At 37.1% G+C, this 13174-nt stretch overlaps 1 protein-coding gene across 3 annotated transcripts in view; it reads left to right on the plus strand.

Moving 5' to 3' along the window:
* Positions 1-13174, plus strand: part of ZNRF2 (zinc and ring finger 2) — a 42586-nt gene that overhangs the window by 21764 nt on the left and 7648 nt on the right. For 2 of the 3 annotated variants that reach the window (XM_051963590.1, XM_051963591.1), the window contains exons 3-4: positions 10830-10935; positions 13061-13136. In XM_051963590.1, coding sequence (XP_051819550.1) covers positions 10830-10935; positions 13061-13118 — 164 coding nt within the window. In that variant the 3' untranslated portion in view covers positions 13119-13136. Of the gene's footprint in view, positions 1-7110; positions 7188-10829; positions 10936-13060; positions 13137-13174 lie in introns of those variants that run through there. The other variant, XM_051963592.1, reaches the window with a different exon arrangement.

Below are 13174 nucleotides of genomic sequence, written 5' to 3' on the forward strand. Positions count from 1 at the left end.
GAACTAGGGAAAGGTGTATGTAAAAATAAGTCAGTTTTTTAATAAACTTTAACTTACGATTTCTAAAATGTAAATATTAGCATTACTGTGAAAAGGGGAGAGTAGGTGAGAACTCAATCTCTACCCACATAACTAAGCCAAGTTTTATTGGACAAATTTTCCTGGTTTTACATTTAATAGAAGGTCCATCACTGAGGAAAAATCACTTACTAGAATTAGTGAAAATAAAGCTTTATAGAATCTGTGGTGGTCACAGTGTGGGATCATAGATTACAGGCTTTGGAGGTACATATCTTTTCATTTTAAAAAAATTGGCATCAAATAAGTGAAGTAAAAAATTAGAAAGGGAAGAATTCTATAATTCTACTTAGGTCATTTACAATTAAGAAGAAAAGAGGATCTGAACCATCTTTAAAAGGGGCATTGTAGATTGCAGTTGTCTAATTTTACTGAAGTTTGGAGAAGAAAGTTGATTTAAATGGTTGTGCATTTAAAATTTTGGCATTTTTTAAGTAGAGGGGGAAACATTAGAACATTTAAAGAAATCCTTGTTATGAATAATAACAAGAACTCAGTAAAACAGGTGAATATCTTTATGATACATAATTCGAATTTCCTTTGAATTGATTTTTGTTGCAACATAAGAGTTTATGGAAGAAAAAATTTTTTATCCTCAAAATGATTCTTTATAATTGCATCTTAAATCCTAGAATCTGGGATATGTATGGAGGGAGGAGGAAGTATTTGTGGTTTTTTAAAATATGCTGGCCAGCTTGTGGGGTCATTGACCTTTCTCAACATTTGCAGGATAGTTTGCTTTGAAATATTTGACTACCAACAAATATTGTCACTACATCCATGTTGGACTGAACCTGATTGCAGCTTAAAACTCCAGAACTTCTCATCTTCGGTTTCCCCATTTCTCCCCCTTCTCTCTTCACACACACTACTGAGGGATTATTAGTACCTTCTACTTGTGAACCACACATATCTAAAGAGTCTGAGAACCTCAGAATGTTAAAGCAACCAACAAACATTAAGAGCTATTATGTCCCAAGTATTGAGAAAGATGGAAACAAACACAAGAGCATCATCTCAAAGAGATTGGATGGAATGGGAAGAGACAATATATTCTGTATAGAAATGTGAGGTGGGGAAGGCTGAAAAAGGAAGGTTCTCTGAGATCTTGTTCAGGGTCACACAGGTAGCATCTAGGCTGGATTGGAACTGGTCCTTCTTAATGATTTCAGGCCTATCTGGAACCAATGACACCCCTAGGCCTAATGCTTTATTCACTTGACCCCACCTATCCTTTGTTGCATGGTGTTAGCTCTCAAAAGGTGAAAAAGGGATTGAGTCACAGGAGGGAGGTTTGGAATGGACAATCCAGTGGCATAGGAAGTGTCCATATTAGAGAGTTTGGAGAGGGAAATGTCATCCATTAGATTGGAAAGGGGAATTGTGTTTGATCTTGAAGGCCACAGGGAGAGAGCTTCTCCAGTCATGGCCAAGAGGGTCAGTCTCTTTGCTGGTGGTGCCCAAATGGAAGAGAAGGAGGGAGGTAGGGAGTTTGAGAAAGTGTGAAAGAGCTTGTCTGGTGGTAGACACTGACCTCACTTAGTTCTACTTCTGAGTTGTATTTATTAGTGTAGATGGGCATGTTTGTGCTTCTTGCTTGATAGAATTGAGTATCCAGTGGATATTCACAACAGGTGGTACAGTGATGCTTCTGTTTTAGGGCATGACATTTCCCACCATTTTTAAATTGGCTGCTGGAGGGAACACCAATCAAATTGGTAAATATTATTTGAAAATTGATTCTAAATTTGGCTGGTATTTTTGGTTGTTTAAGGAACCATGTGGTTAAGCTTATGTTCCTGGATGTAAATCCCACATACAAATGTATGCTCTTGACATTTTAACTTTTTTTTTTTAATTAATAATAGCTTTTTATTTTCAAAATACATGCAAAGATTGTTTTCAACATTCGTCCCTCCCTGCAAAACCTTGTGTTACAAAGTTTTCTCCTCTTCTCCCACCTCCCTCCCTTGGACAGCAAGCAAATCAACATTGCACACAGGTGCAATTTATTGTATTCAAAAGAAAAAAGATCAAAAGGGGGAAAATGAGAAAGGAAAAAAAAAAAACAAAGCACTCAACTAACAATAAAGATAAAAATACAATGTTTGATCCACACTCAGTTCCTACAGTCTCTCTGTATGTAGATGGCTCTCTTCATCACAAGATCACTGGAGAACTGGCCTGAATCATCTCATTGTTGAAGAGAGCCACATCCATCACAATTGATCATTGTTTAATCCTGTTGCTGTGCACAATGATCTCTTGGTTCTGCTCATTTCACTTAGCATCAGTTCATGTAAGTCTCTCCAGGCTTCTCCTAAATCATCCTGCTAGTCATTTCTTACAGAACAATAATAGTCCATAATGTTCATATATCATAACTTGTTTGGCCATTCTCCAACTGATAGGCATCCACTCAGTCTCCAATTCCTCACCACTACAAAAAGGCCTGCTACAAACTTTTTGCATATGTGGGTCCTTTGCCCACTTTTATGATCTCTTTGGGATATAAGCCCAGCGTAGTTCCAAATTGCTCTCTGGAATGAATGGACCAGTCCACAACTACACCAACAACATATTAGTATCCCAGTTTTCCCACATCCTCTCCAACATTTATCTTTTGCCTGTTATCTTAGCCAATCTGAGAGGTATGTAGTTGTACCTCAGAATTGTCTTATTTTTCATTTCTCTACTCAATAGTGATTTAGAGCATTTTTCATATGATTAGAAATAGCTTTAATTCCTTCATCTGAAAATTGTCAGTTTACATCCTTTGACCATTTATCAATTGAAGAATGGTTATGTTATAAATTTGAGTCAGTTCTCTATATACTTTGGAAATGAGGTCTTTATTGGACACCTTGGATGTAAATTTTTTCCCAGTTTTCTACATTTCCTTCTAATCTTGGCTGCATTGGTTTTGTTCATATGGAAACTTTTAAAATATAATCAGTTATCCATTTTGAATTTCATAATGTTCTGTAGTTCTTCTTTGGCCATAAATTCCTTCCTTCTCCACAGATCTGAGAAGTAGACTAAAACCTTGTCCTCCTTATTTGCTTATAGTATTGCCCTTTATGTCCAAATAATGAACCCATATAGATCTTATCTTGATATACAGGGTGTTAGGTATCAATGCCTATTTTCTGCCACAGCATTTTCCAACTTTCCCAGACATCTTAAAATTTCATTTTTTTTTTCTTTTTGGTTGTTGTAGTTAATACTTTCTGTGATTATCACAAAAAAGAGTAGTGGTTTGATAAAAATAAAAAGCAAGTGCAGTCTCCTGAATTTGTCTGAATGAGGAAAAGGCTTCTGGGAGCAAAAGGAACAAGAATGGAGGAGGCTAGTGAAATGATTTGTCTGGCAGTTCTGTGCTGCCATCCATCCCTTTGGGAGCAGTGATTCATCCTTTGCCTTCCCATCACTGGCCTATTATTTCTTCCAGTGTGATAATGTCTTTTGCACCTGTCTGTTTCCATTCTTAGAAACATCACCCTAGTTCGCCAATCTCGATAATTGTTTTTTTGTATGTGCTTCCATTAGTGGTCTCCCTGCTGCTCTTTCTCCTGCCTAGCCCTGAGGAGCCTCCAGCCTCTCCCTTTTCAGTGGACACCACATGGCCCTCTCCATCTTAAAACTCTTAATGGTCTTCTATGATGTGTCTCAGCCCCTGCTCAGAACTGAAGATGTCAAGGCAGGGTCCTGGAAGCTTCTTTGGATTCAGAGGTCTTTGTGGACACCTATAAATTCACATGAAACCAGTCCATATTGTGGTTGGGGAAATTGGGGAAACCTTTATATGTGAAAGAGGGGTGGTTAAGCAGAGCTTTGAAGAAAGCCAGACATTCCCAGAGGTGTGAAGGTGAGGGAGAATATTGCAGAACTTGTACAAACCTGGAAGAGAAATGAGGGAGGCTACTTAGTGAATCATGGCTGTGTGAGAAGTGAACAAGTCTGGCAAGGGTTTTCAATACTAAATTGGACTTGTTTTGGGCAGTGTTGTTCATCCTTATGCAAAGTGGTTGTCACTGAATACTCTTTTGAGTAAGTTTTAGGTTCTCATTAGGGATGTAAGGGGCCAAAGAAGAGAAAAAGCCTCCAAGGTACTTTTGGTCATCTATAAACTTGGATGATTAATTTAAATTTTATAGTGAACATTTTTGTTGTACATTCCTTGACTTCAACTTTGGAAAAATCCGATGATAGAATTTATACCTGACTTAACTACTTTTCAGACATTACTATATTACCAGCTATTTCCCACCACAGTGAGGTTCCTATCCTGGGACCAGAATTTGACAGCTATATTTCAGTATATATAACTAGATATGATTCTGAGAAGAAAGTCCATTAAAAAGCTTCTGAGGCAATGAATATTGGTTCTTTACCAACTAGTCTGACTGCTATGCTTCATCTGCCTTACGTCAGATCCTTGTAAAGGTCAAAGCAGATACCTGAGGCCTGCCATTGGAGACTTTATTCCAATGTGACCTTGAGCCATTGACTAATACTTTTTTATGTACTTTTTGGATTCAGCAAGAAATGCCTCACCGAAGATTTTGCCTACAGTCTAGGTGAACTTAGGCTAGCATCTATGACCTCTGGATGGTCACTGCTTCCTTTCCAGTATTCCCTAAATAATTTCTAGAATTTTTGTTCCAGAAGGACTTGCTATAGGTTACATTTTTGTAAGTTTTATAGCTTTCCAAGGCTGCAAGGTGCCTTTCCCTTTCCCTCCACCGATTTTTCTGATAGCTGATGGAGAGAAGCACATATCATAGTTTCATAGTGGGAAAATACTAGATATGATAGGCTTTCTAAGAATCTTCAAAAGTTTTTAATTTTCAGGCACAGAATTATAGGTTTAGAACTCATCACTTCTAACACCCCATATCCCCCTCAGCTTTACAGACCAGGTAGGCTAAGTGACTTTGGCCAGTGTCTTTGAAATTCCACTTATTCAAAACTCCATTCCTCCTCCCACCCCAAACCCATCCCTGCTCCAGATTGCTCTATTTTGAGACCTCTATCTCATTTACCCAGGTTCTTACCTTTAGAATAATTCTTGAATCTTATTGCCCTTCCCCATGTGTAATCAGCTGCCAGCCTAGGAGAATATAAGCTCCTTGAGGAAATGTAGGGATTACTATATATATATATATCTTTTTCCTGTTATCTTAGCCAATCTGAGAGGTATGTAGTTGTACCTCAGAGTTGTCTTATTTTTCATTTCTCTACTCAATAGTGATTTAGAGCATTTTTCATATGATTAGAAATAGCTTTAATTCCTTCATCTGAAAATTGTCAGTTTATATCCTTTGACCATTTATCTATCTATCTATCTATCTATCTATCTATCTATCTATCTATCTATCTAGTGTAGATATATAGTAGCATCCCTTATATCTTTCTTGAACTCGGTCTGGTTTTCTCACCTGTCCTCAGAACTATTAAGATATTATTACTGAAAAAGCCTGGTCTCTAATCCACTTTCCCCAAAGCTACAAAATTAATATTTCTGAGACAAAGGCCAGACTGTTTCCTTGTTCAGTAACTTTGGTTCATTCCTGGCAGGCTGAGATACAAACATCTCTGGCATTTATAGACCAAGCCCATCTCCAGTCAACCTTTCTTGTCTATGTTACAGCCAGACCTCTATCCTGAAGGCTCAGTGCATCTCTTAAATGCTTTTCTGAACTTTCATGTGATGACATGCTATAAATCTTCACTCCCTACTCCTTTTCCAGTTGACCCTTCTTGAAAAGCCTTGGGGGAATCTTCACATCTCTGTTCTTGATCAAATTGAATTCAAATAGAGGCTCAATCAAATCATTCTCTAATAGTGCTTTGAAGTTTGCAAAGTTCTTTATAGATCTTAACTTGTTTATGCTTTGTTAACCTTTGTGATAGATGCCTTCTTGGTAGAGGAAGTGATTTTACCACTGTCATTTCTAGCTAGTATCTGAGATAAGAGTAGAACCTAGTGTTCCAATACACAAGTACCATGGAGTACCAGGCTGAGGATCTTAGATTCAGATGGAATGCATGTAGTGATTCATTCTATCCCTGAGCAGACTTCCATAGAGCTACTTGAATCAGATAGGAAGCCTCACACACCTAACTAGCTGTCACTTAACCTGGCTCTACCCTTTTTCCAAAAACCCATCTTTGAGGCAATTGGTCATGTTGTGGTGGGCTTAAGCTAAGAGAACTCTAAACTAAAATACAGGGAAATCATTTAACCTCTCCAATTTTCTTAATTACAAAAGGCAGTAATAGTCCCTACTTCCTTGCCTTTTATTCTAAGGATTAAATAAGATTTGTAAAGTGCTTAGCCTGCATATCAGTGCTCCGGTGCTTGGTTTGAGGGCCTCCTAACCTAGTGTCATTATCCCGTGGCAGTGAAGCTTTAGGATCCCTGTCTAGATATCAGAAGTTTTTTTAAAAAGCCAAGTCTTAACCCTGACCAAAAGAGAACAAGACTGGTTGTTTGTCCTCTAGTATCCCAGCTCTCTGTTTATAGTTCCCTCAAATTATTCCATGAATTACAGTTTAAGAAAACCCACCTTTGGGACTACCAAGCCCAATTTCTTTCTTAAAAGATGGATAAAAAAAACAAAAAAGCCAGAGAAAATGATTTACTGAACTTTGAAGCACTTACTGTGTGCTCTCAAGTACCTCACACTCTACTGGGGGAAAGACAGCATGTCAAAAAACACTCCTGGATTGTCTTTTGTCTGTCTTAATTTGGAGGGGAAATGGTTTGAGTTCTAGAATTCTCTTGTTACATGCAATTAAGCAATTGATCTTTTGCAGATGAGTAGCAACACAGGGTTCCAGATAGGAAAAAGTATGTTAAAATGGTTATTCTGTTGCTACCTATTTCTTACAGTGAAATCTAGGGTTATTTAGATAAGAAATTTCCTTAAAAATACAGTGTTTACATTTCTCTTGAGCCCCCAATTTTCTTTATATAATTGCTTCTTACTAATGATGTAAACTTATTTTAATTCTTGGTTTTTCTAGGAAATGTTTCACATTTCAGCTGCTTTTGTTTTCTACTGCTATCATTGAGGGTTCAACATCAAAAAATAAATCTTCAGGTAAAATGCCTGATGTTAATCCAGATTTATAGTGCTTGTTTTTTGTTTTTTGTTTTTTATTGCAGAAGAGCTCATTGATGCGTTGGGGTGTTTGAGCTTAAATTTCATGATGGTTATGAAATTACGCATGGGGTTTTCTTGGCTGCCTCTTAACAAATTTTATATTTTAATTTTCAGACTTTTGGCTGTTGGCTTTCTTCTGTGTTGCCTTGATCTGCAGTAACAATATAGGCATTTGCTTGGACGTGCTAAACACTTTTAATTTTTAATTTTGCATATTGGCTGTTTTGAATTAAGTATTTTGGGCTTCAAGTAATTTAACAGTGAGAACAAAATTAAAGCAGGTCACGTTTATGAATCTTTATTGACAAAAACATGAGTTTTTGTATATAGAACGCAGTTTTTAAAAGTAGAATCAATCTTTTTTTCCTAAAGATCAAGTAGAAACAAAATTGTTCATCAATCTTGGTGAATTTTCAAACGTGGCAATGTGAGTCTTGAAATTTAGAACTCATTATTAATGAGCATGTTTCCATTGTATTAAAGTGACATTCAAGTTTTAGAGTCACCAATCTTTAATTCTAGAGCGTAGGACCCAATTTATCTTTCGATAGTGATTTCTATCTGGGACCAGTGCTGTCTTTTGCTCTGTTGCATAAAGATTTAGTTGTCTCCTTTCTCTGAAGGCTTCTAACTTACAAACATGTAGTATGCCGTAGCAGGGAGAGCCCTGAGTGTCAGTATAAACCCTGGCTGCTAACCACCCGGCTGGTTCTAGATTCCATTCCTAACCACCTCCATCTTTGACCTTAGGGCTATTGCTGAAAACTTTTCTTGATGCATTTCAAATATAGCAGAAGTGCTGTAAGCATTTAGTTGAAATAACATCTGTTCAATTTTTTGTAACATATACATAACAAACCATTACACTCTTTTTACACTTTTCATCTGTATGGTGTTTCAAAAGAAATTTGAGAAGTGAGTTTGGAAGAACTTTAATTTTTAGATTTTTATATAGAGCTAGGTGAGAAAAAAGCATAATCCAAGTATATTCTCTCTATCCTCTTTTGATTTTTAAGATGAAGAAAGCACAAAAGGAAGTGGAGGAGCCAACGTTAGAAGCTATTTGGGTATTAATATTAAGTTCTTCCAAAGTGCTTCAAATATACTGCTAAGTGTCTTAATAACAATATTTGAAGCTTATCGAGCGAATTTAGTAAAAGGTTCTTGCAGTTTGAAATTAAGAACGCTAAATAAATGGCTTGTTTTCCACAAGAACAATTCATGTAAAGAATATGCTCCTAAAATTGAGACCTTGAAGTCATAAAAAGGATCCAACTGAATTCCATTTGCTTCCAGAGAGCATCGTTTAATGGAAGAGCTGTATTTGGCTAGTAGAAAGAGCTGTCTAGAAATGAAGTGCTAGGGGTCAAGTCTTGGGTCTTGAAGGATCACTGTCAGGTACATGATAGGAGGGAGGAATGCGTCACAACTATTGCATTATGTCATGTCTTCAAGCTTCTTTTTTCTTCATAAAATGAGGTCATTAAATTAACTAATTAGGCCATCCAGCTCCTGAATCTGAGATGACCGTCCAAAAATGATTGAGTTTGAGATGAGTTATCATCTAAATGTGAATTTCTGTGATAAGAGTATCTGTTTATTGTATTGGAAAGTAAGAAATAGGATGAACAGCCTGTGTGCTTAATATGTGTCTTGGCAATCACATTGAATGGAGCTCTTGGAATACAGGAAGAAATGGACAATAATCTCAGGAAAAGATGTGAATGTTTTGGCAATCTGCATTTTTATAGGGAATTACCTACATGGATGAAGTGTCCAAAGCAAAAGAAGGAAGCAATTGATTAAAAGCCATTGGTGTGCTAAGGACTGCGTTAGGAATTTAAAATATAGGAAGTCCCTGCCTTCAAGAAGCTTTTATTCTATTGAGGGAAACAACCCTAATACAAATTGGGGTTGGGGTTGAGGAGAGCCCAGAGTGAGGCATAGGATCAAGAAAGCCCTCCTGGCACATTGGATAGAGCACCAACCCTGAAGTCAGGAAGACCCAAGTTCAAATCTGGCCTTAGACATTTAACACTTTCTAGCTGTGTGACTCTGGGCAAGTCACTTAATCCCAATTGCCTCAACAAAAAGAAAGGCCTCCTGTTACTTAAAGCCAGAGCATTCCCTGGAGATGTAGACTGTGCCAAAGGCACCAAGAGCAAAATGATTCCTGTGCAGTTTTGACCCAGTCATAGAAAGGAAGTTGGAGCCAGATTGGCCAAGGAGCTTGTGTGCTGGATATTAGAATTACTTTAGAGGCAGCAGGAGAGTAGTCAGATCTCGAATTTAAGAAAGGCAGGATTCTGGTAGTCCAGGTGACAAATGACCTAAGCTAGAAAAGTGGCTGTAAAAGGACAGGTATAGGAAACAGAATTGACAATTGGATGGATACATGAGGTGGGAGAAAATGAAGATTTTAAGGGTGATTTAGATTATAAACTTAAGAGAATAAAAGGATAGGGGTAATGTGGAAAGACATCTGCTTCAGAATGTTCAGCCAGCAACTGGTGATGCTGCATTGGTACTCAGGAGAATGATGAGTGTGGCTGTGTAGATCTGGGAATCATTTAGGTGGAGATAATTGAACCCAGAAGAGTTAATAAGATCACTGAAAGTTCATTACATCTTGTTTTCCCTAATAAAACAGCAGCTCTCCTCTGCTGGTGGCCTATGAAGGTTTTTCTTCCTTCCTTCTTGCCCCTAACTCGGGCAGTCTGTGGGATGTGTACATATACTTCAACTTCTATTTTTTTTCTTAGATGACTTCAGGAAGAGAATAAGCTTTCTTCCTTTCAAAGAAGGACTAATTCAGGCTCAAGGATTTTTAAAAAGTACTAGTGACACAGCTTTACCAAGAGAAAGGAAAAGTATTTTTTGAAATTAATTAGATTATAAAAACTGGTTTCACTGATTTCAAAGTGCCTACAAGATCCTTTCAGAATTCTCCTAAGAGTTTTCCATCTGCCTCTTATCATGACTATTTGGCACAGGCTCTTAAGATAAATGTCCAATTTTATTTCCAATTTGTATTTTTGTTCCATTGTAACAGTGATTACTGTTTCTTTTGTTTTCATTGCAAATGTACAACTTGTTAACTAAATTATGGATTGAATATGGCCATCATGGTATCCTTGGGTAATAGGAGACCTTGGAGTTCCCTGACACTTGCTTGCTCTGTGGCCTTGGGTGACCCTCTAGACATGTCATTTAACATAGCAGTCTGAGGTGTCAATCAGTCTCTATTAGTAAAGGAAGTTTCCTTATTTGAAAGTTCTTATACCAGTAAAATCATAGATCCAGTCCTTGTCCCATGGGAACCTTACCACCATTTGTGCAGGGACGTGACTAACCAATGACATAGTTTTTAAGTTCAGACTCAATTATTGATTCATTAAATCTTATTGTCTCAAAGATGATTCCCTACCCGACATTGATGAGGCATTGTGCTCTGAGAGCAGGTATGCCCAGAATGGCTTAGTTTGGGGCTTCTTGGGACATTGTTAGTATTACTGTCCCACAATGCAGATTGCATTGTAAATTACATTTTCTAAATTCCTTTACTCTTTCTCTCTATAGAGGATGTGCTAAGTAAAGATGCTGGAGAATGTGCAATATGTCTGGAAGAACTGCTGCAAGGAGACACGATAGCAAGACTGCCTTGTCTGTGCATTTATCATAAAAGGTAGGTGCCTTGTCACTAGGAAACAAGCTGACATTGGTCTCTTGATCTCCCAAATTGTCAGAATTCAAACCTCGTCACTTTTCAAGAAAATTTATTAAAATTTTGCAACTTCATTTTATCACATATTCATGGATATTTTATCTCAAAATGGTTCTGAATGTCTTATTTTGTTTCCAGCAAAGAAGTGTCCAAAATCCAAGTTCTTTCCCTCAGACCCAGCTTTTTGCTGTTTCATATGTGCTGTGTGCACGCTATGATTCCCTGGCTTCAGCACCGTGCAGTTCTTCCTCCTCTCATTGTTACCATTCTAATCCAGACTGGCATCTCATGCCAGGCTTCTCTCCCATGTTTCTTGGATGGATCCTGCCAGCTGAATCAACCAACCAATCATTGCACTTAACATCTACCATTAAAATCCTTACAGAGCACATACACATTTGATTAGCTTACATTGCTTCTACTTTTACATTGGATTTTGTCAAATACTCTACTAAAATCTAGATAAATTATATTTACTGTATTCTCTCCTTTATGCTATCCCTCCCCCCGCCAAGAATGAGAAATAAGATTAAGCTAGTACTAGCTTATATATATGTATATGTATAATTTTATTTTCTCTCCAATTACATGTAAAAATAGTTAATTTTAAAAAGTTTTTTGACAAAAATTTTATCCCTTTCCTATCCCCTTCCCAAGATGGCAAACAATCTGATATAAATTATATATGTGCAACCATGTAAAACTAGATTTCTTTTAAGTTATTTTGTGGAAGAAATCTTTAAGAGACAAATAGTATACTTCAGCCTGCATACAGACTCTCCATTCTTTGGAGATGGAAAGCAATTTTCATCCTAAATCCTTTGGAATACTTTGAATCTTTGTATTGCTGATATTATCAGCCAAGTTATCCACAATTCTTCAAACAATGTTGTTACTGTGTACAATATTCTTCCTAGTTCTGCCCACTTCACTTTGCATTAGTTCCTGGAAGTCTTTCCATGTTTTTCTGAAATCTGCCTGCTTCATCATTCCTTATGTCACAATAATATGTTACAGCTTTTTCAGCGATTCCTCAATGGATGGGCATCCCCTCAATTTTCGTCTGTTAGCCTCTAGAAAAAGCAGCTATAAATGTCCTCTTACAAATAGGATTATGACTGGTTTTTGACAAAGACATGTTAGGTCTTAAAAGTGATCACCATTCCCTATCCTAGGTGTTCAGTTAGCTCTTTTAAGACCACTTAGGGTTTTTTCAGGAATTGAAATCAGGTGGTTTCCTCTTTATTTTTTTTTTAAACCTTTTATTGTCCACAGTTTTTCTTATGCTTTTTAGCTCTCTAGCTACTCTGATGGGAATGGGTCATGATTTTCTTTATTCTCCCCTAACATGCATATCTTCCTTTTTCTTTTTTCTATCACAATCGAACAGATTGGTCAAACATACACACTTTACCCCCCCTCCTCCCCCCCCCCCCGACCATTATTTTCAGGCCAGCAAAAAAGTCCTTGTTAGTGACAATCAGATCTGGAATAAGAGCTTCTTTCTTAGCTTATTTGAAGTGGGTCCTTTTATAGCCCTAAGGGGTCCTAAGTCAATCCATGTGGTTTAATTGAAAGAACCTGAACTAAAATCATTCCTTTCATCCAGTATTCTGCCCAAATTGGATAAGCAAATTTACTGCCTACTCCCGTGTTCACTTAAGTTTTCACTTCATGATACAGCATTACATATATAATTAGAGATCTTTCATCAAGTTTTTAGGGATCCACTAAACTGTACCCTTTGGAGTCAATCATACAGATGGGAATATCTCTGTTATATTCCTGTTAGGGGCTGCTAGGAGATAACTTACGGTGGTTCCCTTAATAACCAGTACAGATCTTTTTACTAAAAGAAAACATAAAAATTCTCATGGAGAATGCTTAAAGCTACAGTAACTTACTGTGTCATCTACCCAGAGAAAAAAACAGAAATGTATTTGCCATAAACTTGTGAAATTTAAAAATGGAAATGTCAATACACCTTTCTACTCTAGTCATATTTAAAAGAAAAAGATTTGTGATTATTGGTCATAGTTTAGATGCATGAGATCTCATTGATTCTGTTTTGTCTTTTTTTTTTCAGCTGCATAGACGAATGGTTTGAAGTCAATAGGTCTTGTCCTGAGCACCCTTCAGATTAAGCGTCTGATTCCTGTTTTGTATGTAATTTTTTCCCTATCTTCTCTGTTTTAGTTTT

This window comes from Antechinus flavipes, chromosome 5 (assembly GCF_016432865.1).
Source record: "Antechinus flavipes isolate AdamAnt ecotype Samford, QLD, Australia chromosome 5, AdamAnt_v2, whole genome shotgun sequence".
In the NCBI taxonomy this organism is placed as follows: domain Eukaryota; kingdom Metazoa; phylum Chordata; class Mammalia; order Dasyuromorphia; family Dasyuridae; genus Antechinus; species Antechinus flavipes.